The sequence below is a fragment of the Schistocerca serialis genome, chromosome 9, assembly GCF_023864345.2.
Source record: "Schistocerca serialis cubense isolate TAMUIC-IGC-003099 chromosome 9, iqSchSeri2.2, whole genome shotgun sequence".
NCBI classification, from domain to species: Eukaryota; Metazoa; Arthropoda; class Insecta; order Orthoptera; family Acrididae; genus Schistocerca; species Schistocerca serialis.
Genome location: NC_064646.1, coordinates 249710911 through 249736364, shown reverse-complemented (window position 1 = coordinate 249736364; position 25454 = coordinate 249710911). Strand labels below are relative to the sequence as shown.

The 25454-nt window shown below is 42.3% G+C and overlaps 1 protein-coding gene across 1 annotated transcript in view; it reads left to right on the top strand.

Annotated features, from left to right (window-relative positions):
* Positions 1 to 9924, top strand: part of LOC126418481 (endocuticle structural glycoprotein SgAbd-5-like) — a 140456-nt gene extending 130532 nt beyond the window's left edge. The window contains exon 3 of the mRNA XM_050085258.1: positions 9003 to 9924. Within this exon, the coding sequence (XP_049941215.1) occupies positions 9003 to 9279 (277 nt within the window). The 3' untranslated portion in view covers positions 9280 to 9924. The remainder of the gene's footprint in view (positions 1 to 9002) is intronic.
* The last annotated feature ends 15530 nt before the right edge of the window (positions 9925 to 25454 follow it).

The following is a 25454-nucleotide window of genomic DNA, read 5'->3' as shown; positions in this document are numbered from 1 at the left end:
ATATTCATTGTGGTTCGTCAGAAAGAGCTTCTCAGATTATACGGCCAAATACAGTAACGTCTACCAGCTATAAACATACTGATTTACACTCTCCTACTAATCGTTTTTAGAGATCAGTCTAAACACAGAGGGCAAAATATCTTACTGCTTTTGTGAATTATTCAGTCTAGTTTATACCTGATGCTGTTCTCCTTTTGACAATTATTTATTTCACATATCCTATATGGTACGCCCAAATTTAAGTGGTGTAATCTGGAGGACCGCAAAGTGTTCTTTTGAAGTTGTTGCAATATGCTGAAGTTAGGTATAGTACGTAATTCATGTAAGGAAAACGATTGCTGGCATTTGATCACTTCTCGAGAAGGGCACGAGATTTTTCGGATATAATAATAGTTGCTCATTTTTTATAAGACACTATACAAATATCTCAAAATAGATGTTGGAACTTTGTTGTAGCCTTTGCAACAAGATCTGTCCTCCCACACCCAGTTACTCCGTCATGATGAAACATCTCTCCAGCTTTTCGTAGACCAAAAAAACAGTATATTTCAACTCCCCGTCGAAGGTATGGTTCCCCAATTATTGGGGACGGACTGTACGCCAAGTTTTTTCGGAAGTGCGGAAAAGGATAATAGACAAGTAGTTTTCGAAGAAGACCACGGGAGATATAAATGTAAGTGGTCAGATACAGATGTGATCCTCTCATCTACAGAATGCTAATCTAAAGCCTTAGCATTACGCAATTTTCCTCGTTTCCATGCAACCATCAATCTCCAGATTCTCTTACCTTCATCTTTCGCCAATCAAGTGATATAACCACATTCCCAAATTTTTGTTTATATCTACCTTCCTCGTACCAACATTTACAATTGTTTTTTTGGAGACGTCCATTTATCTTCAAGTGAGCTAAGTATTGTAGTATTCAGCATCGCAGCATTTTTAGAGAGATTCAAAAACACATCACCATTCCTCAGAAGCGCACTATGCCACATCACTAAACTTTCATTCCTCCTGACAATTCTCTCTAACATCAGCCTACTCACCACCATTATTAAATTGTGTTCCGAGTCTGTATCTGCTGTTTATTACGCCCTACAAACCAGTATAACATTTTGGGATGTATGTCATGCTAAGATGTAATCAACTTTGTATGCTGCAGTATATACAGTTATTTCTCAGGTAGACCTCGTCTTCTTGTCTTTTTTGAACTGTATATTTGTTACTATTAGCTGAAATTTGTTGCATAACTCATTGAGGTTTACTGCTCTCTCATTTTATTACCAAACTCAGTTCCTCGCGTAACTTTTCCGTTTCCTTTATCTGTTCCCATCCTATTACCAGCTGAACTGTACTGCGGGATGCTAGTTTCCCTTACTCCCGTCCTATTTACTACAAGTGAGTCCCCGATCTCCACTAACCGAGTCTGCAGTTCCTTCCCCTACCACAGTGTTCCTATTCTCTATGATTATTAAATTTTCACCTCGTTTTAGAAATCGAGTTATCAATATTGATCGCTAATCCTTGGAGACATGAACTTTTCCTGAATTTTTTTTTTTTGTCTTTTACGTAACACTAATCCAAATATTATTGAAATAATTGTGACATTTTATGGTTCTAAAAAGTTAAGATTGTCTTATAGAAGACGGGCGCATCTAGTGCAATGAGTAAGGAAAGATATGTACGCTTTGTTGCACATAAATAATTTCCAGATTTTTCATAACACCCTAGTTTAACAAAGCATGAACTTTTATTCACTAAATGCCGCTCATGGATGTAACCCTCATCTATTTTAATAACATTTCATTTAGCTCACAGGTAGACCTTTTTTAGCAGCGCTTTACTTTGCTCACGAGTAAAACTTTTTACTTTCTTTAAGGTCTTATTATCAGACTTTTATTATTTTCTGTAACATCAAGAGATGAGTTAACGTTTATTTTTACACAGTCACTACCTCACCATTTTTAACAAAAGCATATCAACTGTAGTTTCAGGCTTTCGCTCTACTTTCGGTTTATTCCGTGCCATCATTCAGGAGCAGGGAACACTGTAAGGCTGTCATTACTCAATCGTCAGATTGTTTAGTGACTCCACTGCTACTTCACAGTCACTCTTGCGAGTAGCACGATCCGGTGGTCTACCGCAGCGACCTTTCCGCACCTCGACCCGCATTTCTGCTCCTGTTGAGTAAATACTAGGCGCATAGATCGCAACACGCTAATAGAGTCGTCATTAAACCACATCCAATTACACTTCTGTTCAGAGTCAAGCGTAGCTGGGTAAAGAGAGATAAGGCTAAGAAGAAAAGTGACTATCCATTGCAATTCGCCTTTAGGACTCTTCCAAAAGCACAACGTTACCTTTAACTGTAGGAAACCGTACACCGATTTGGAATGTCAGTTGAGAATAAAAAAAAAAGGATACACTGCAACTGTGGTCACCCAATAGAGTTCTCGTTGTCAAAAAGGAAGATTATAGCCTAATTTCCCGTCGGCGACGAGGTAATTAGAGGCGGAGCAGAAGCTCCGGTTTGGGAAGTATATGGAAGTGAAATAGCCCTTCCCTTTCAAAAGAACTATCCCGACATCTACCTTAAGGCATGTATGAAAATAGTGGGTAAACCTGCGTCTGGATGGCCACATGGAGATTTGAACCGCAGGTCTCACGAACTGCTTCCAGATTCTCACCACTACACTACTTCTTGCACTAGCGTTTTATATTCTGTCTCCTTTATTAATGAACCATACTTTCCTACAGTTCTCCCAATAAACCAGAGTCTAGCATTTACATTTCTTAGCACAATCCTCATATGCACGTTTTATTTCATGTCACTTTGCAACGTTACTCCCGAGATATTTAAATAGCGTGACTGTGTCAAGCAGGACGCTACTAATGCTGTGTACGGACATTACGGATTTGTTTTTTCTACTCATCCTCATTCACTTACATTTCTATACATTTAAAGCTAGCTGCCATTCATCACACTAACTAGAAATGTTGTCTAAGTCATCTTGTATCCATCTACGGTCACTTAACTTCGACACCTTACCATACACCGCAACATCATTACAAAACAACCGCAAATTCCTTCCACCCTCGCCGCTAAATCATTTGTGTACATAGAGAAGAATAGCGGTTCTATCACACTTCCCTGGGCCACTTCTAACGACACCCTTGTCTCTGATGAACACTCGCCATTGAAGACAACATATTGGGTTCTATAACGTAAGAAACACGCAAGCCACTTACATGTCTGTGAGCCTATTCTATATATTCGTACCTCTTTAACAGCCTACAATGGGACACTGTGTCAGACGATTTCTGAAAATCTAGAAATATGGAATCTCCTTGTTGTCGTTCATCCGTAGCTCGAAGTGTATCATGCGAGAAAGGGCAAGCTGAGTTTCTCAAGAGCGATACTTTCTAAAACCCTGCTTGTCATCTCAAGGAAGTTCCTTATATTTGAACTGAGAATATGTTCAAGGATTCTGCAGTAAATGGATGTTCTGCTTATTGGTCTCTAATTTTGCGCGTTCGTCCTTTTGCCCTTCTTATACACAGGAGTCACCTGCGCTTTATTCCAGTCTACGCCAAGGATACTTCTTACTATGTTGTCTATACGCTTTCAATCTTTTTTATTCTATCTGATTTACATTATGAGGAAGAAAATTAACTATGTTTTAACGTTACATCTCTCTATTTCGTCGAACGGGGTTAAATTTCTATGAAAATTAAACCACTTGCTACCGAAATATTCTAAGGTTGGTAGCACGAATGTTTTGTAAGCAATCAAATTGTAGACATTGCACTTCCATAGGTTTCTACCAATGAACCGATGTTAGGCACCTGCGATACTGAGCCTATATGATCCTTCCATTTCATATCGCTACTAATTTTTACCCCCATGTATTTATAAGCGTTGACAGTTTACAGTTATGAATCATTGATTTTGTAGTCATATGGCACTATGTTGTTTCTTTTCCATTTCGTGAATTGCAGAATTATGGATTTCTGAACATTTATAACACGTTGATTATCTCTGCTTTGAAATATTGTCAAGGTGTGACTGAATATTTATTCAGTTACTTTCAGGCTGTACGTCATTGAAAGTAAGCACTTCACCTGCTAATAGTCTCAGGTTACTATTAAAGTCACTAATACGGAACAGGAACTGTTAGGGTCACAATACACTTTCCCAGAGCACACCTGAAACCACCTCTACTTCAATCGATAGCTCCACATCCAAAATAACATGCTGCGTCATCCACATCAGAAAACCTCAATCCACTCACAACTTTAGGTTGATACCACACGTGGTAGAACTTCCAATAATATTCGTAAGCCTAGATGCTGCCGAGTCAAATTTTGTCCAAAAATGAAAACGATACTGCACCGGCCTGACCCCCTTGATCAGAGACTTTCAATATGTCATGTGAGAAAAGCGAATTGGGTTCCAGATGAGTGATGTTTTAGGAATCCATGATGGTTGGCAAGAGAAAGGCCATTGTGTTCAATATACCTCATTACGTTTGTACTCAGAATGTATTGTAAGATTCTAGAATAACAAATAAATTTCGTTAACACTGGATGGTAGTTTTGTTCATCACTTCTGCTACCCTTCGTGCAGATGGGTGTGACTTTACTCTTTATTCCAAACATCTGGCACGGTTTTTTGTTCCACGTGTACTACCGTACATTATGGTGGAAACAGGGGCTGAGCTGGTATAGAATCTGACAGGGATTTTATCGAGCCTTTCAGGTCTCTTCAGTTTTGCAGTTTCAGTTGTTTTTCAACAATACTGACACTGATATTAGTATCACTCATCATGGAAACTATGCAATAATTGGGGCAGTATTCCTAGATTTTTTGGTTGCAAAAGATAATTTGAAAACGGAGTTTCGCTTTTCTGCTTTTATTTTGTTATAATCAGTTTCACTATAGTTTCTTTGAGTTTTGTGTCAGATCTTTTGATGATATTCTGCTAACGTAAGGCTTCACGAATAAGCCTCTTGACAGACAAATATGATTCATTTTGCATCTCTCTATCGAGAAACCTATGCTTTATTTTACACCTATTACTAGCTGGTTGGTTGCTGTAGAACATTCTTTACACTTCACCACGCGGAATCTTTACCGTCACCGTCTGTTCTTCTAGGCACATATCTATGAAGTGCTTGGTTAACTATTCTCGTAAAGTTGAGTCACAGTTCTTCTACATGGTCCTGTCTAGATCGAAATGTGTCACTTTACCTCATTAACATATTTTAGATCTTAATATACACTGCCTTAGAAGAAAGATGTTAGTGCAACTTTGGTATGTCAATGAATAGTCTGTGTGAGACGTACAAGAGCAGCCAGCGGGCATTAGCGTCGCTCGTGTATACTGTTGAGACAAACCTGGCAGGTCACATAAGGAGCGTGAGGCGTGTAAAATAAGTGATCATGATGAAGGACACTGAGGTACAGTATACTGTAGCCTACTCTGTGGGCGACTACGTTTACAAGTAACTGGCCATGTTTACAAGTAACTGGCCATGTTGTGCGGCTGGATGGCAGACATAGGAGTCCCAGTAAGAAGAGACTGCCGAAATGAACACTATATTTCCAATTGACACATTGATTCTGCGGCTTGGTGGGAAAGAATCACGCCCCTGCCCCATAAAAGTGGACCTGTAATTAGTCAACTGGCGGCCACCGTCTGTCCAGCAGGATGCAACTCACGCTGGCACGCTGCTTTGCTGACGTATGCTCTCAGCGCCAGGCCTGCACTCTGTTGCGTGAGCCACAGCCCTGATATCAACAATACATAGCGGAATCTTGCAGAGGTAGCGTCTCTTGGATGAATGAGCACACCCAGCTGGCCAAGGTGCGTTGCAAGAGGTGCACCCACCTCCTTGTCAGAGGGCAGTTGCTGTGCATGAGGTGTGACCCACTGCTGTCTCACAGAAGTCTGGTACCTGCTGGAGTGGACCAGCAAGCCCACAGTACTGTACCACCAACTCCAGTAATGGATTTAGTACATTGGCAGGGCCTCAAAACAGTGGTAGTGGCTACTGGCTCCATGTCACCTCCCCATTTGGCATAGCCGCTGTGTTCTGGCGGTACTGCTGGACTGCGAAAGGCTCTGTTACAAGATCAATGATTACTAATACCCAACAGCAACACATTTCTTGTGCCAATGTACCACTTCTGGCAATATGTTCAGCAACACCACCGAAACTCGATGATGGGGACATTGCCTAGCCTGCGCCATGTATTACCAGTGTGATGGTAAGTTATACCGAGGAAGGCTAGTCCACCTCGCAAAAATTTCATATGCTTATCGTCTTATCCTAATTGTCGAAATGCCGCGCTTACAAGTCATTGGTGGCTAAGCAATATTCCACTGCATCTTAACGCAAATTTTACTCGTAGTCTGTTAGCAGCGCTACATTGTTCCCCTCAACGGTGACGACCTAGACTCTCGAGTGTCCTTTAGGAATGGTTTCCCACAATGTGTCACCTATACCGCAAGTTCCTCCTTCAAAACATCGGGCAGCACAATTCTCGAAGTCCATATTCCGCATTTGAGTACAATCCTTACGATATTCATTTGCTTGCACCTACCTCACTTAACAGTCTGTTAGTTTTTTGAGATCTTTCATCAGTCTGTGCTGCTACACTCCCCACAATCCGTAAATCATATGCCCTTCGTAATTTGAAAGTATCTACCACTTACAGAATGAGATTTTCACTCTGCAGCGGAGTGTGCGCTGATATGAAACCTCCTGGTAGATTAAAACTGTGTGCCGGACCGAGATTCGAAATCGAGACCTTAGCCTTTGGCGGGGAAGTGCTCTACCACCTGAGCTACCCAAGCACGACTCACGCCCCGTCCTCACAGCACAGGAATTCTATGACAGCACGTTGCTTCTGACGAACGTCAAGTGTAGCAGCCATCTTGACGATATGCTGTGACGACGCCACTCACGGGAACAGGTTGAACTAGTTTTGAAAACAAGGGGGAAGTATGTATCTACACACTGTAAAACGTTCACACATGCAGAATGAAAATTCTATTTTTGTAAAAATGGTGTGTATTTCTTTTGGAGTGACCCTCGTAGAAACGAGTACAGGGAGAGACTGGAAGAAGCTGTCAAACGCGCAGTAACTTTACTACAGTATGGAATGGGCAAGTGGGTGATGTTGTCTAGCATGTCCATGTTGGACGCCTGCGGCTGTTTTGAGGCGCTCTGAGGTCAATCTCAGAGACAGTAAGAATAGAAGTGGAGAAAAAAGTAAAAATAAGGAAGCAGCAGAGTACATAGGAAAGTGTAAATGAATCTAAATTACTATCTGTTTCATGTGTGGGGTACTGGGAGTTGTATCTTAAGCATGAATGTATGAATTTTGTGTTATAATAATGGTTTTTTAGTTTACTTTTGTGAAAAATGCTGATCGATGACAGCAGGTTACTTAGAATTATTTTAGGCCATGTCCTCAGGTTATTTTACACCAAGAACTAGGACGGGAAGGATGCTAGTTCTGGCGATGCTGTACCTCATCGACCGAGGCAGAGCGTGGGCACTGCGGAACCATTTTCTGTTTGCCAGTAAAGAGAACGTGGTGGTTTCTAGTCACCAATGAACACTCAGTTAAGTGTTTAGTGCATGGCAATTCCGGAGTGAATGAGGAGGCTGGATGAGGTGTTTTCCGATTTGAGACGGGTAGTCAAGAACAAAGGAGTACTTGGGAAAGTTTATGGGGAGTACAAGAAATAGCATAAAGCTTGAGAGCAGCTGCGAAGGCAAATATAGCAAATAGTGGAGGTAGTGTGTGACGTTTGCTACAACAGCAGAAGAGAGGTTGCATATATGTATGGGGAAGTATTTTGGAGACTGTATTTAGAACGGTATAAGCTGGTAACGAAAGCGAACTGAACGCGACATTGGAGGCACTGTAGGAGCTGGTAAAGGATAATAAGTCAAGGACAAATGGTATACTAAGCAGATCCCGAATTTGGAGAGCAGAATGCGTCTGTTGAACTACCCTTTCCTTGGGGATTTGATGCCCACACATATCGCAGTCGAAAGCGACAATTAACAGAGCGATGATGTTCTCCACGATTTGTGACACTCCTGCAACCCCCTGGTCTATTCGTTCATTCTTTCAGAACATCGTGGGCTTGAAACACCACTGAGCATCATCGCACCACTCTCGAGTACAGTTCGACCGTAAGTTTTGCTCTTGTGTACAGTTTGGAACCATTAGAGACCATTAACAGCCATACTACGAAATATGAAGATGATCCGAAGCAAGAAGTGCTCGTGCATTTTCAGACCTCATTTCGAGGGGAGGGGGGACAACATTGACACAGTTGTAAATAAAACCCAGATCATCCTTGTGAGGCCCATTCAGTTCTGCAACAACCCAGATTTATTGAGAAATTTTAGGAATGAACCTGTACTGAGAAAACCTTTGAAGTAGTTCGTGGAACATGCATGCAGGCAATCCTGCTAGCAGTTCAAATACATTCTTAAAAATCTCAATAAAAGTGATCGGATGCCTGGGAGTGTGCTTCAAAGTTGGGGTATTAGAGGGACTCTTTGACGTTTTATTCACACATTTGTCTATGTCACACTCCCTTATGATCACGCTACCAGGGGGGAGGGCGGAACAGGAGAGCTGAAAGTGCTTAAGCGTCTATTGTACACAAGAGCAAAAATTGTGGACGTATTGCGTTCCAAAGGGGTGCCAAAGGGGTGCCGAGGTGACGCAGATTTTTTTTATGTGTGTATTTAAAAATCCTGAATTTCAGTACCCCTACAGTAACTGTCTGCTAGTACTAACACACACATTTAGCAAGTGCGCCTGAAATACTGCTAGCGTTCTGGAGCCACACACACACACTCACTCACACACACACATACACACAAACACACGTAAAAAATATATTGGTAAATAGTTCAATAGCCTGGTACTCTATGCTGCGCAGTAATGATTGGTGGGTGCAATGCTTGCGCAGGTACGAGACGAGCAACGGCATCCGGCAGGAGCAGTTCGGCACGGAGGGCGACGGCGCGCGCCTGCGGGGCAGCTTCTCGTGGCAGCCGCCGGACGCGGGCAGCGCAACCTACAGCGTCACCTACGAGGCCGACGAGAACGGCTACCGGCCCAGAGTGGCCTTCGGCAGCGGAGCAGTGGCTGTGCGCCCCACACCGCTGCCGCGACCTACAGAACTGCCCTTCCTACAGCCCTCTCTGGCCATTGGAAGTAACGCTGCACTTACACTGGTGGGCTGAACGGCCAGTCAATTCATGTCACTGGATCTTTTAAATCCCTGAAATTTCAACATCAGCTTCTGAACTGACTTTTTAAAATCGTTGAGAAAGTGTGCAACAACTACCGCTGTCAGATGGGACATTGGTAATAGCCTCTGCCATCTAACAGCAGAAACTTTTGTGAGGTGTTGCAATCTCTCTGAATTGTTGGGAATTTGAAGAAACCGTATCTACATCTATATCTGTATCCATACTCCGCAAGCCACCTGACGGTGTGTGGCGGAGGGTACTCTGAGTACCTCTATCGGTTCGCCCTTCTAATACAGTCTCGTATTGTTCTTGGAAAGAAAGATTGTCGGTATGTCTCTGTGTGGGCTCTAATCTCTCTGATTTTATTCTTGGGGTCTCTTCGCGAGATATACGTAGGAGGGAGCAATTTACTGCTTGACTCCTCAGTGAAGGTATGTTCTCGAAACTTCAATAAAACCCCGTACCGAGCTACTGAGCGTCTCTCTTGCAGTCTTCCACAGGAGTTTACTATCATCTCCGTAACTCTTTCGCGTTTACTAAATGATCCTGTAACGAAGCGCGCTGCTCTCCATTGGATCTTCTCTATCTCTTCTATCAACACTATCTGGTACGGATCCCACACCTGTGAGCAGTATTCCCCACAAGAAGAAAATTTACTAAATTTGTTGTACAAATGAACAAAACAAATGAGTAAATTATATTTGTATACTTTGTACTGGAATGTTTCTCATAATAGACTCTATTTTGTTAACAGTGGCAAAAGTTCCACAGCTCGATACGTCCTAGATGCTGTGTGATGAAGACAGTTCTCAAATGTCTTCTGCGTACGATATCGTGCAGCTACAAATATTTGTTCAATGACATTATTTTCCCAAACATCTCAAACAATTTATGTATGCTCACCTAGATGTGATAAATCCTCTATCCACAGTCATACCTGTCCCAAAACAACAAATTTATCTTTAAATATTCGCTAGTTTTGATTAATAAGGTGGTGTAGTTATATGACATTTCTGAAGATTATGTAACTCAAGAAAGAGAATACCTTTGGCTGTGAATTATCGCTAATGCAGTATCGTTAACGAGTAAACTAGTTTCATCTGTTCTGTTTTTTTCAACGAGTGTACTAAAAATATTCACACTACTGCACAAGGCAGACAACTATCTGAGCGTCTGCTGCAAGAGCTTTATACAGATATAAAACAGACAAAAGTTATTACACATACTTCCAGAATATTATAAGTTTAATAAGGTAATGAAAAGGCCATATAGAGTAAAACTTCAATTTGACTAAATTTTATGACGAATTTATGTATAATGGGACCCCCCCCCCTAAGGCGGCCGTGTGGCCGAGCGGTTCTAGGCGCTTCAGAGTGGAACCGCGAGACCACTACGGTCGCAGGTTCGAATCCTGCCTCAGGCATGGACGTGTGTGATATCCTTAGGTTAGTTGGGTTTATGTAGTTCTAAGTTCTAGGGGACTGATGACCTGAGATGTTAAGTCCCATAGTGCTCAGAGCCATTTGAACCATTTTTTTGGACCCCCCTAAGCCACTCTAGAACTTTTAGCGGTAATAAACTCTGAGAATCTAACAATTGGTGTAAGCTACACAAAATTAAGATACGAGTACAGCATCTTAGAAAATCAAGATAGTACCTTCATTGAAGGAAGAGAAAATTTTATTATATGAGTTCTTAGCCAAAGCGTGAATATGTGGCTAAGCAGCAGGCTACAAATTTAAATGGTCAATATTCAGTCCTGCGTTTCTAACAGGACTTGTTCTTCTCTCATTTATTATTTCTTTTATCTCTGGCAATTGTTCACGTATATAAAAATGCAAGGTACATGGTAGCTAGTAGTCTACATTAAACGTTGAGTACGCCATAAATAGAGAGGTAGGATAGTTCAAATTCCATCGAAGGACCAGGACCATATGTAGAAGAGACTTGCCGTTTTCAGCTTGCTTTCTGCACAGCTTTTGCTTCGCTTTGCCAGAAAAGAAAATATTTCGAGGATTTTGAAAAATATATGTAAAAAAAGAGATCGCAAATGTAAAGAAGCTTCCACTATGGAAAAGGTGAGATGAGATTTTATTGGGAATGATGAGATGACTGGAGGACTGAATGTACTGACCTATCACAATTTGTTAACAGAAACTGGAGAAAACTACAAGGAGAATAACGAAACAAACCATCGAGGTACTCGACGGATATCGGTTATAAATGACGACGTCAGTAACCAACAACATCGTTAGAAACGTGCAACACCCTTAATATATCCATAAATATCTGTTTAGTTAGAGAGATCAACCACTTTAACTACCAAAACAAATAATGACATCCTAAAAGCAATGTCTTATGAGGTAAGTTAAGTTTCTTGAAGTATAAAGAAAAACGCCTGATTATGATGCAGTTTAAATAGTGTTCAAAGATTGAATAAAGGAAATACGGCAGAAATTATTAACAGAAGCTCTTCGAAAAAACACAGCACCTGAAAACTGACAGTATGTTGTAATTAGTCATAAAAAGGAGACAAAACATAAGAAAAACTACAAAGTGAACAGACTCTCCCTACATCTCTGCCGCGCGGGGCAGCCGTGCGGTCTCGGGCGCCTCGCCACGGTTCGCGCGGCTCCCCCAGTCGGAGTTCGAGTCCTCCCTTGGGCATGGGTGTGTGTATTGTCCTTAGCATAAGTTAATTCAAGTTAGATTAAGTACTGTGTAAACCTATGAACCGATGACCTCAGCAGTTTGGGCCCATAGAACTTACCACAAATTTCGAAATGTCTACATCTGTAAAGTTATCAACTGCTTTTATTAAAGATGTAATTTTATCGGTCAACAACAGAGGTGTCGGTTGGTCACAGCCAGTGTGCTCCCTGCCGCCGTTGGATAAGCAGCTGCAGCAGCAAGTCGTATGCTCTTAGCCCACTTATTTGTTACATAGTTTAATTCTTAATTTCTTTGCGTGTTTTTGGTATTTGCATTGTTTACTTCATAAATTTCGGGCGTATTATAGTATTTGAGAGTTGTAGCATCGCGTTTTAGTACCTGAATAGTGTAAAATCGCGTAGTCTCCTTCCGCCGCCGAGCAGTGTGTCAGCAGTGCTCAAATAGCAGCGTTACTGCATTTACTAGGCAATCTTGTATTTTAATAACCGTTTAAATTTTGTGTCGAATTGTTTGTGCTCTCTGTAGATTAGTTCAGACGTTCTTTGCACAACAGTTTTTAGCATGGATAGGGATTGCAACTGCTGTGTTCGGATGCAGGCTGAGTTGGCATCCATTCGCTCCCAGCTTCAGGCAGTGTTGGCTTCGGTCACACAGCTTAAGGCTGTTGCCAATGGGCATCACTGTGGGGGTCCGGATGGTGGTTTGTCGGGGACGGCCAGCTCGTCCCACGCATCCCCCGATCGGACTACGACTGTGGCTGCGCGGGATACTGCCCACATTGAGGCTGATCCCTCACCTCTGGTAGAGTGGGAGTCGTCTGGAGGTGTGGCAGGGGGCGAAAGACATTCCAGAAGGCTGAACGAAAGGCCTCTCCAGTTTGTCTGACGAACCGGTTTCAGGCTCTGTCTCAGGCTGATACTAATCTTTGGCCGGACATGGCTGCTTGTCCTGTTCCAGGGGTTGCCCTCAGTCTGCAAGATCCGAGCGGTGGCAGAGGGTGGGCTTACTGGTAGTTTTGAGCTCCAACGTCAGCCGCGTAATGGGGCCCCTTAGGGATATGGCAGCAAGAGAGGGGAAGAAAACCAATGTGCACTCCGTGTGCATACCGGTTGGGGGTGGGGTCATTCCAGATGTGGAAAGAGTCCTTCCGGACGCCATGAAGGATACAGGGTGCACTCATCCGCAGATGGTCGCTCATGTCGGCACCAATGATGTGTGTCGCTATGGATCGGAGGAAATCCTCTCTCGCTTCCGGCGGCTATCTGATTTGGTGAAGACTGCCAGTCTCGCTAGCGGGATGAAAGCAGAGCTCGCCATCTGCAGCATCGTTGAAAGGACTGACTGCAGACCTTTGGTACAGAGCCGAGTGGAGGGTCTGAATCTGAGGCTGAGACGGTTCTGCGACCGTGTGGGATGCAGATTCCTCGACTTGCGCCGTAGGGTGGTGGAGTTTCCGGTTCCGCTGGATAGGTCAGGAGTCCACTACACGCAGCAAGCGGCTACACGGGTAGCAGGGGTTGTGTGGCATCGACTTGGCGGTTTTTTAGGTTAGATGGCCTCGGGCACGTACAGAAAGGGCAGCAGCCGCAAATGGTGTGGGGCAAAGTCAGGACATGCGGGGGCCAAGCAGCAATCGGTATTGTAATTGTAAACTGTCGAAGCTGCATTGGTAAAGTACCGGAACTTCAAGCGCTGATAGAAAGCACCGAAGCTGAAATCGTTATAGGTACAGAAAACAGGCTGAAGCCAGAGATAAATTCTGCCGAAATTTTTACAAAGGCACAGACGGTGTTTAGAAAGGATAGATTGCATGCAACCAGTGGTGGCGTGTTTGTCGCTGTTAGTAGTAGTTTATCCTGTAGTGAAGTAGAAGTGGATAGTTCCTGTGAATTATTATGGGTAGAGGTTACACTCAACAACCGAGCTAGGTTAATAGTTAGGTCCTTTTACCGACCTCCCGACTCAGCAGCATTAGTGGCAGAACAACTGAGATAAAATTTGGAATACATTTCACATAAATTTTTCAGCATGTTATAGTCTTAGGTGGAGATTTCAATTTACCAGATATAGACTGGGACACTCAGATGTTTAGGACGGGTGGTAGGGACAGAGCATCGAGTGACATTATACTGAGTGCACTATCCGAAAATTACCTCGAACAATTGAACAGAGAACCGACTCGTGGAGATAACATCTTGGACCTACTGATAACAAACAGACCCGAACTTTTCGACTCTGTAAGTGCAGAACAGGGAATCAGTGATCATAAGGCCGTTGCAGCATCCCTGAATATGGAAGTTGATAGGAATATAAAAAAAGGGAGGAAGGTTTATCTGTTTAGCAAGAGTAATAGAAGGCAGATGTCAGACTACCTAACAGATCAAAACGAAAATTTCTGTTCCGACACTGACAATGTTGAGTGTTTATGGACAAAGTTTAAGGCAATCGTAAAATGCGTTTTAGACAGGTACGTGCCGAGTAAAACTGTGAGGGACGGGAAAAACCCACCGTGGTTCAACAACAAAGTTAGGAAACTACCGCGAAAGCAAAGAGAGCTTCACTCCAAGTGTAAACGCAGCCAAAACCTCTCAGACAAATAGAAGCTTAACGATGTCAAAGTTAGCGTAAGGAGGGCTATGCGTGAAGCGTTCAGTGAATTCGAAAGTAAAATTCTATGTACCGACTTGACAGAACATCCTAGGAAGTTCTGGTCTTACGTTAAATCAGTAAGTGGCTCGAAACAGCATATCCAGACACTCCGGGATGATGATGGCACTGAAACAGAGGATGACACGCGTAAAGCTGAAATATTAACACCTTTTTCCAAAGCTGTTTCACAGAGGAAGACCGCACTGCCGTTCCTTCTATAAATCCTCGCACAAACGAAAAAATGGCTGACATCGAAATAAGTGTCCAAGGAATAGAAAATCAGCTGGAATCACTCAACAGAGGAAAGTCGACTGGACCTGACGGGATACCAATTCGATTCTACACAGAGTACGCGAAAGAACTTGCCCCCCTTCTAACAGCCGTGTACCACAAGTCTCTAGAGGAACGGAAGGTTCCCAATGATTGGAAAAGAGCACAGGTAGTCCCAGTCTTCAAGAAGGGTCGTCGAGCAGGTGCGCAAAATATAGACCTATATCTCTGACGTCGATCTGTTGTAGAATTTTAGAACATGTTTTTTGCTTGCATATCATGTCGTTTTTGGAAACCCAGAATCTACTCCGTAGGAATCAACATGGACTCCGGAAACAGCGATCGTGTGAGACCCAACTCGCTTTATTTGTTCATGAGACCCAGAAAATATTAGATACAGGCTCCCAGGTAGATGCTATTTTCCTTGACTTCCGAAAGACGTTCGATAGAGTTCCGCACTGTCGCCTGATAAACAAAATAAGAGCCTACCGAATATCAGGCCAGCTGTTTTTAGCAAACAGAACACAGCATGTTGTTATCAATGGAGAGACGTCTACAGACGTTAAAGTAACCTCTGGTGTGCCACAGGGGAGTGTTATGAGACCACTGCTTTTCACAATATATTTAATGACCTAGTAGATAGTGTCGGAAGTTCCATGCGGCTTTTCGCGGATGATGCTGTAGTATACAGAGAAGTTGCAGCATTAGAAAATTGTAGCGAAATGCAGGAAGATCTGCAGCGGATAGGCACTTGGTTCAGGGAGTGGCAACTGACCCTTAACATAGACAAATGTAATGTATTGCGAATACACAGAAAGAAAGATCCTTTATTGTATGATTATATGATAGCGGAACAAATACTGGTAGCAGTTACTTCTATAAAATATCTGGGAGTATGCGTGCGGAACGATTTGAAGTGGAATGATCATATAAAATTAATTGTTGGTAAGGCGGGTACCAGGTTGAGATTCATTGGAAAAGTCCTTAGAAAATGTATCCCATCAACAAAGGAGGTGGCTTACAAAACACTCGTTCGGCCAATACTTGAGTATTGCTCATCAGTGTGGGATCCGTACCAGATCGGGTTGACGGAGGAGATAGAGAAGATCCAAAGAAGAACGGCGCGTTTCGTCACAGGGCTATTTGGAAACCGTGATAGCGTTACGGAGATGTTTAATAAACTCAAGTGGCAGACTCTGCAAGAGAGGCGCTCTGCACCGCGGTGTAGCTTGCTTGCCAGGTTTCGAGAGGGTGCGTTTCTGGATCAGGTATCGAATACATTGCTTCCCCCTACTTATACCTCCAGAGGAGATCACGAATGTAAAATTAGAGAGATTAGATGGCGCACGGAGGCTTTCAGACAGTCGTTCTTCCCGTGAACCATACGCGACTGGAACAGAAAAGGGAGGTAATGACAGTGGCACGTAAAGTGCCCTCCGCCACACACCATTGGGTGGCTTGCGGAGTATAAATGTAGATGTAGATTAACGCTAGTTGCATTTAAGGGAATCTCCCGCCCCCACTTCCGCAACCTCCACCACACCCCCCCCCCCCCCCCGCCCCGCACACACACACACAGGGAAATTCACACAATGAACGTGCACCTAAGGTTATTGTATGTGGTGCGTTCTAGGTCAGGATGTAACATGATACTTTACCCAAGCATCTCAGGCAAATGTGTCTCATAATTTGATCGACAGCTCTCCCCTGGGGTTAACGTTTCATGCTGTAAAGAAAATGCGAGATTTTGGAAGTAATAGTCATTCTTACTGTGAGTACATGAACGATACATTTAGCCTGTTATTTTAAGAGCAGTTTATCCACTATTATCATTTTCAGTACGAATATAATTCAATTCAAATCTTTCTGAGTTAGGTTATTGTCATGGCTGATCTTACATTCTCCTGTACGTGCAACGCAGCCATCTAGTAAGACACTAAAGTAAAACGAAAGAAAGGATGAAAAAATATTTTGAAAATATATAATCAAGGTAGTGCGTAGTATTCATTATGAAACTCATATTATATTTCAATCCACAAACGTCTAAACACTGTCGGAAATATTTTCTACAGAATAACAGTGTTCAGCTTTTGAGTGACTAAGAAGGTCGATTAGGAGAGCTCGGTACCCTACTAAACTACGTAACTGTCAGTTGTTTTATTACAGTTTGTATCTTCCAAACTATCCAGTGAGACACGAAACGTTCTAAACCATTAAAAGAAAGATATAATAAAATAATTTAACAATATATAAACAAGTCTTTTCTGAATCATCAGTCTTCTAACTAGTTTGATGCTGCCCGTCACGACTTTCTCCCTTGTGCCGACTTTTCATCTCACATCAGCAATTGTAACCTAAGTCTTCTGTTATTTACAGGATGTATTTCAATCTCTGACTTCCTTACTGTTTTTCCCCTCTACAGCTCTCTCTAGATCGTGGAAACTTTTACCTGTTTCTGATGTCGAAAGAGACCCCGTATCATCTTGTCTGTTCGTGTCAGTGTTTCCACGTATACCGTTCCTCGCCTATTCTTTGGAGAACCTCCTCATTCATTACCTGAGCAGTATACATAATTTTCAACATTTGTCTGTAGCACCGTATCTCAGCTGCTTTGATTCTCTTCTCTTCATGTTTTCCCACAGTTCACTTTTCACTAATGCTGTGCTCCAAATGTCCATTCTCAAAAATTTCTTCCTCAATTTAAGGCCTCTGTCTGATATTACAACATTCCTCTTGACCAGGAGTATCCTCATTTTCACAGAGGACAGTAAGGTCATCAACGAATCTTGTTGTTGATACCGTTTCACCTTGATTTTTACCATCGCTGTTGACCTCTTCCTTTTATTTATGTCGTTGCTTCTTCGCTGTATAGACTGAACATTAGGGACAAAAGACTACGTCCGTGCCTTACACTCTTTTTAATCCTAGTACTTCTTTCTTGATTTTTCATTCTTGTTCTTCGCTCTTGGTTCTTGTGCATATTGTATATTACTCACCTTTTCCTAAAGATTGCCCCTATTTTTCTCAGAATTTCTAACATCTTGCACCATTTTACGTTGTAGACAATTCCTAGTCAAGTGTCTTGATTTTTCGTCTGTCTTACTTCCATTACCATCCGCAAACCTCAGAATTACCTCTACAGTGCCTTTACCTTTCCCAAGACGAACGTATGGTCATCTAACGGCTCCTCAGTTTCCTTCTACTTTCTTCTGCATGTTATTACTTTTAGCGACTTGAGTGCTGGAGCTATTGAGCTGATTGTATGTAAAATCTCACACTTGTCGGCTCTTGCTACCTTGGGAATTATTTGGATGATGTTTTTCCGGAAGTTTGATGGTATATCGACAGTCTCATACATTCTAAAGAGAAATGTATATAGTGCTATTGCTGTCACTTCCCGAAATGATTATAGAAATTCCGATGGAATATGATCAGTCTTTTCTTCCTCACATGATCTTAAGCAGTCTAGAGCTTTTTAAATTCTGATTCTAATTCTAGATCTCCGATCCCTTTCCTGTCGACTCCTGTTCCTTTTTCCATCACGTTATCAGGTAAGACTTCCCTCTCAAATAGGGCCTAACGTACTTTTCCAAGTATCCATTCTCTATTCTGCATTTAACCCTGGAATTTCCATCGCACCCATGGTACTGCCCTTGTATTTAATTTCACCAAATGTAGTTCTGACTACTCTATATGTTGATTTAGTCTATACGGCAATCATTTCCTTTTCTGTTTATTCACATTTTTCATAACCAAATGTAGTTCTGACTACTCTATATGTTGAGTCAGTCTATACGGCAATCATTTCCTTTTCTGCTTATTCACATTTTTCATGCACCCATTTCGCCTTAGCTTCATGGCACTTCCTACGTATTTCATTTCTAAGTGAAATGTATTTCTGTATTCCTGAATGTTCCTAAACTTTTTTGTACTTCTTTCTTTCGTCGATCAACTGAAATACCTCTTCTGATAACCTCAGTTACTACGCATTTACCTTCTTTCTACCTATATTTATCCCCCAGCTTCTGCGGTTCTCTGTTTAGGGATGTCAATTCCTCTTTAACAGAACTGCCTACTGAGCTATTCATTATCATAGTATCTGAAATGCCACCTTTCAGAGCGCGGCTTAACCATATACACGTCCAACAACATTTAAAAGGGAACAACAGTTTGTATAGGAACAACAGTCATAAGATGAACCATTATCTTTTCCACATTACAGCCCTCTGTAGGCAGGTCTATAAGCTGGAAACCTTTAATGTCAAATTATAAACAAATGTTATTATCATATAAACTACAGACCGTATATATTTTAATGAAGAGCACAGCTTGAGAGAACAGTAACGGGTGCAAATAAGTTAAGTACAATTTTCCATTACCCTTGTCAAGGTTAGGCGCCGTACCTAAATTTAAAATCCAATGAGTGAAAAAGCAAATTTAATACTTGGCACTGCGTCTGTTTTGTTTTCTGTTACAGTAAAACAGAACTCTACCTCGCGTAAGACCGATCACAGTTAAGAATGCATAGCCAGAATGTTCGGCAAAGATAAATCCCTTAAGCACGAGGTTTAAGCCACGCAGAGCAGATTATATGCTCCTCCTCTTACAGGTTTTTACTGGTAACACCAAACACAATACACGCAACACAACAGGACTATGACCTGACAAAATAAGAACTAGCTGAAAACAGTCTCTGTGCATTTGGCAAAAGAAAATCAGCGGTTACGTGAAAGAGTTAATAGTTTACAATTACATAAGTTAGCGAGTGGCGATCTCCACTGACCGTTTATGCATTTAGAATGAGGAATATAGCAGTTACATGAAACAGTTAACAGGTTTGAATTAAGTAACATGGAGAGCAGCGACCTCCTCGGCGAAAATCAGGTGGCTTGCGAAGTATGGATGTAGATGTAGAAGTAGAAGATGGTACCGACCGGCATGGTGTGTAGAAGCACAGCTGCGAAGGCATTACGGTCCAATAGTCTGATAGGGCTGCATACCACACTGTCCGTGACGCTGGAAGAGACTAAAGGCGTGTCTAATCCGGGCCACCATTGCACGCTCAACACTGCCGCAGTTACAGCATTCAGCTCTGTGGCTATCACAAAAGATTGAATAACAGAAAAATAATTTCACTAATACCCCCGAGACTGGACTATGAAGCCAAGACAGCCAGAAATTTGCAACTCATCTCAGCGTCTCTCGAATTTACAAAGTCATCGGGAGCGAGACAGGCAGGGCAGTGAGGCCCTTACATGGCCGGAACAACTGCGGTCACTTGTAAAAGTTCGATCTACCGTTTCAGACAAGACAGTCTTTTTCGTTGATACTGTTGTGTTTTGTGTAATAGCCATTACGCTGTCATTTAACCTTCCCTTCCTATCCAACCCTTTACCATCATTGAGGTGGTGTGTTTATTTTTGGACACCTACAATATTTACAGATTACTACTACGTATAAAACTGTCCCTGGATACAAACTGCTGGCAGATACTACACCTCCGTTACTACTGTTTTCTATTACTGCTTTTTCCACAACTTTCTTCATAGATTCTATACAGAATCTTCTACTTTATACCCTATAAATCTATTGTAGTTCGTAAACTTAGTTGGGGAATGTGGAAGTTTCATGATGTCACAGAAATCTACACCTGCAGTAGCACACTCTTGCCAGCTGTTCGCAAGCAATAAACAATGTTATGTTTATAGATTTTGATACCATTTTCTTAATTTGGAGTTACTGCAACTCTGCTCCAAAAGGCGGTCTATAAGAAACTTCACTGGCTAGTCATAGGTGATTTTTTTTTAATAGAGAGTTCCAGACCCATTTCACTATACTGAATACATCTTACGCAGTTTGCAAAAATTCCGTTGAGAATTGTCATATCAATATTTCATTCACATCCGAATCGCCCACCAAACATTCATACTTTTCACTAACTGAACAAAGCGAAGTACTTTCTTTCTCAATTTCATTGGAATGGAAGGTGTACCAACAAGGTTCGGTTCACATACTGTGTTATCGCCTTTATTGTAGAAACACCTGCCTTTGACTTTCCAACATTTCTCCTTTTCTTAAAAACCTTCAGAGGATTTCTAGTCACTTTACTTTTACCCACGATTATCCTCCAAAAGAAAAGAGACTTCAGTGAACAGAATTCACTAAAAACATTGTCAGGATTATAAAAGACGAAATAAACTTGAAACATATGACAATCGAGCGAGCGATCACAGGTTAGCCACAACACTTATTTTGTAACACTTATGTTCTCTCACATCACTAGAATGTAATGATGAACATGTAGATTCATGAGTAAAACATCTGACCGCAGTTTAACAGCGCCACAGAGGATCACGACCATGCAGAACATTTTTTGAAAATAATTGTAGTCTTCTGAACTCAATAATTATATATCTTATGATAAGGAAAAGTCTTTAGTTGTTTGAAATGCGAAAACGTAAAAATTGAACATTTCATGATTTTTAACCATCTAAAATCTGGCCACCGCTGGTGCAATCTTGATTGATCCTAATACCTTGGGCGGAAATTAACTGCCCAAAAATAATATCTGCTGACACACCAACGAAATTTTGGAAGGTGTGACGGCCAACCAAGCCTCCCTGAGACGCTCCAGAACAACCTCCAGCTGTTACAGATAATCAGCGAAGATGGCACTATAAACCATCTAATCGTCAAAGTACACCACTGGCCATTAAAATTGCTACACCAAGAAGAAATGCAGATGATAAACCAGTATTCATTGGACAAATATATTATGCTACATCTGACATGTGATTACATTTTCAAGCTATTTGGGTGCATAGATCCTGAGAAATCAGTACCCAGAACAACCATCTCTGGCCGTAATAACGGCTTTGATACGCCTGGGCATTGAGTCAAACAGAGTTTGGATTGCTTGTACAGGTACAGCTGCCCATGCAGCTTCAACACGATACCAAAGTTCATCATGAGTAGTGACTGGCGTATTGTGACGAGCCAGTTGCTCGCCCACCACTGACCAGAAGACTGTATCCACAAAGGCCCGTACAGGACCTGCAACATGCGGTCGTGCATTATCCTGCTGAAACGTAGGGTTTCGCAGGGATCGAATTAAGGGTAGAGCCACGGGTCGTAACACATCTGAAATGTAACGTCCACTGTTCAAATTCCCGTCAATGCGAACAAGAGGTGACCGAGACGTGTAACCAATGGCACCCTATACCATCACGCTGGGTGATACTCCAGTGTGGCGATGACGAATATACGCATCCAATGTGCGTTCACCGCGATGTCGCCAAACACGGATGCGACCATCATGATGCTGTAAACAGAACCTGGATTCATCGGAAAAAATGACGTTTTCCCATTCGTGCATCCAGGTTCGTCGTTGAGTATACCATCGCAGGAACTCCTGTCTGTGATGCAGCGTCAAGGGTAACCGCAGCCATGGACTCTGAGCTGATAGTCCATGCTGCTGCAAATGTCGTCGAACTGTTTGTGCAGATGGTTATCTTGCAAACGTCCCCATCTGTTGACTCAGTGATCGAGACGTGGCTGCACGATCCGTTACAGCCATGCGGATAAGATGCCTGTCATCTCGACTGCTAGTGATACGAGGCCGTTGGGATCCACTCCTGCGTTCCGTATTACCCTCCTGAACCCACCGATTCCATATTCTGCTAACAGTCATTGGATGTCGACCAACGCGAGCAGCAATGTCGCGATACGATAAACAACCGCGATAGGCTACAATCCGATCTTTATCCAAGTCGGAAACGTGGTGGTACGCATTTCTCCTCCTTATACGAGGCATCACAACAACGTTTCACTAGGAAACGCCGGTCAACTGCTGTTTGTGTATGAGAAATCGGTTGGAAGCTTTCCTTATGTCAGCACGTTGTAGGTTTCGCCACCGGCGCCAACCTTGTGTGAATGCTCTGAAAAGCTAATCATTTGCATATCACAGCATCTTCTTCCTGTCGGTTAAATTTCGCGTCTGTAACACGTCATCTTCGTGGTGTAGCAATTTTAATGGCCAATAGTGTAATTATGTACATACTTAAACTTCAGATCACCCATGACAAAGTCTAAAAGGCAGGACTAAACAGTCTCACCAGTGGATAAGCCAAAAGCAACCCAGTTGTTATATAAGTTCCAGTTCCAGAAACTGGTAATATGTTTAGAATCTTTGGATAAAGGGATGTGACAATATGCCTGATGAAGATCAAGAACGGTAACGAACTTGGTCCCAATGAATCACGTAAAACAATGGTGTAAATCAGGCAAAGATACAGATTCTAAAATAAACTTTTGGTTAACTAATTTATAGTCAACTACCTGGCGGAACTTCCCGCTATTGGCTTTAGGTACCCGAAATATGGGCCGTACATAAGGAGATGTAGAGAGTCTGATCACGCCATCACATAAAATGCTATCTATCAAGGAGAGGATAGCCATTTTCGGAGGTGATAGCATCTATGGATCTTGCCAAACTGGCACCTCAGCAGTAAAGATGATTTTACACTGAACGTTATTCGTTGTGGAACGACACTGAAATGTAGAAGTCTTGATCGTACAGTCGTTTATTAAGCCTTACTCGTTTCAAAATTTCACCATCAGACTGAAGTTGTGGAATAAAGTGTACAAGAAATTAATGACATGTAATACACATACACTATGTGATCAAAAGTATCCAGGCACCCCCAAAAACATACGTTCTTAATATTAAATCCATTGAGATGCCACCTAGTGCCAGGTACTCCATATCAGCGACCTCAGTAGTCATTAGACATCGTGAGAGAGCAGAATGGGGCGCTGCGTGGAACTCACGCACTTCGAACGTGGTCAGGTGATTGGGTGTCACTTGTGTCATACGTCTGCACGAGAGATTTCCACACTGCTAAACATCACTAGGTCCACTGTTTACGATGTGATTCTGAAGTGTAAAAGTGAACGAACACGTACAGCAAAAAAGAGTACATGCCGACCTCATGTGTTGACTGACAGAAGCTGCCGACAGTTTACGAGGGTCGTAATGTGTAATAGGCGGACATCTATCCAGACCATCACACAGGAATTCCAAACTGCATCAGAATCCACTGCAAGTACTATGACAGTTAGGTGGGACGTGAGAAAACTTTGATTTCATGATCGAGCGGCTGCTCATAAGCCACACATCACGCCGTTAAATGCCAAACGACGCCTCACTTGGTGTAAGGAGCATAAATATTAGACGATTGAACAACGGAAGAACGTTGTGTGGATTGACGAATCACGGTACACTGAAACGTCCCCTTAGAAAAATCAGTGAATTACTGTGCTGATAAACCCCTTACGTTATTTGATTTTCAAACAGCTGAGCAAAACTGAGCGTACTCAGACATTTCTCTCTTTACTTATTCTGATCATCACTAAACTACTTTACACGAACTACTGCAATACAGCGAGCGCCAATACTGCCAGCTAAATAAAAGATTCTAACTACTGAAGTCACTAATTACTGATAGGCATCGTTAGCAAATGAAATATTTTGATAAAGAACAAACGATATATATATATATATATATATATATATATATATATATATATATATATACAGGGTTTTTCAAAAATGACCGGTATATTTGAAACGTCATTAAAAACGAAACGAGCAGCGATAGAAATACACCGTTTGTTGCAATATGCTTGGGACAACAGTACATTTTCAAGCGGACAAACTTTCGAAATTACAGTAGTTACAATTTTCAACAACAGATGGCGCTGCAAGTGATGTGAAAGATATAGAAGACAACGCAGTCTGTGGGTGCGCCATTCTGTACGTCGTCTTTCTGCTGTAAGCGTGTGCTGTTCACAACGTGCAAGTATGCTGTAGACAACATGGTTTATTCCTTAGAACAGAGGATTTTTCTGGTGTTGGAATTCCACCGCCTAGAACACAGTGTTGTTGCAACAAGACGAAGTTTTCAACGGAGATTTAATGTAACCAAAGGACCGAAAAGCGATACAATAAAGGATCTGTTTGAAAAATTTCAATGGACTGGGAACATGACAGATGAACGTGCTGGAAAGGTAGGGCGACCGCGTACGGCAACCACAGAGGGCAACGCACAGCTAGTGCAGCAGGTGATCCAACAGCAGCCTCGGGTTTCCGTTCGCCGTGTTGCAGCTGCGGTCCAAATGACGCCAACGTCCACGTATCGTCTCATGCGCCAGAGTTTACACCTCTATCCATACAAAATTCAAATGCGGCAACCCCTCAGCGCCACTACCATTGCTGCACGAGAGACATTCGCTAACGATATAGTGCACAGGATTGATGACGGCGATATGCATGTGGGCAGCATTTGGTTTACTGACGAAGCTTATTTTTACCTGTACGGCTTCGTCAATAAACAGAACTGGCGCATATGGGGAACCGAAAAGCCCCATGTTGCAGTCCCATCGTCCCTGCATCCTCAAAAAGTACTGGTCTGGGCCGCCATTTCTTCCAAGGGAATCATTGGCCCATTTTTCAGATCCGAAACGATTACTGCATCACGCTATCTGGACATTCTTCGTGAATTTGTGTCGGTACA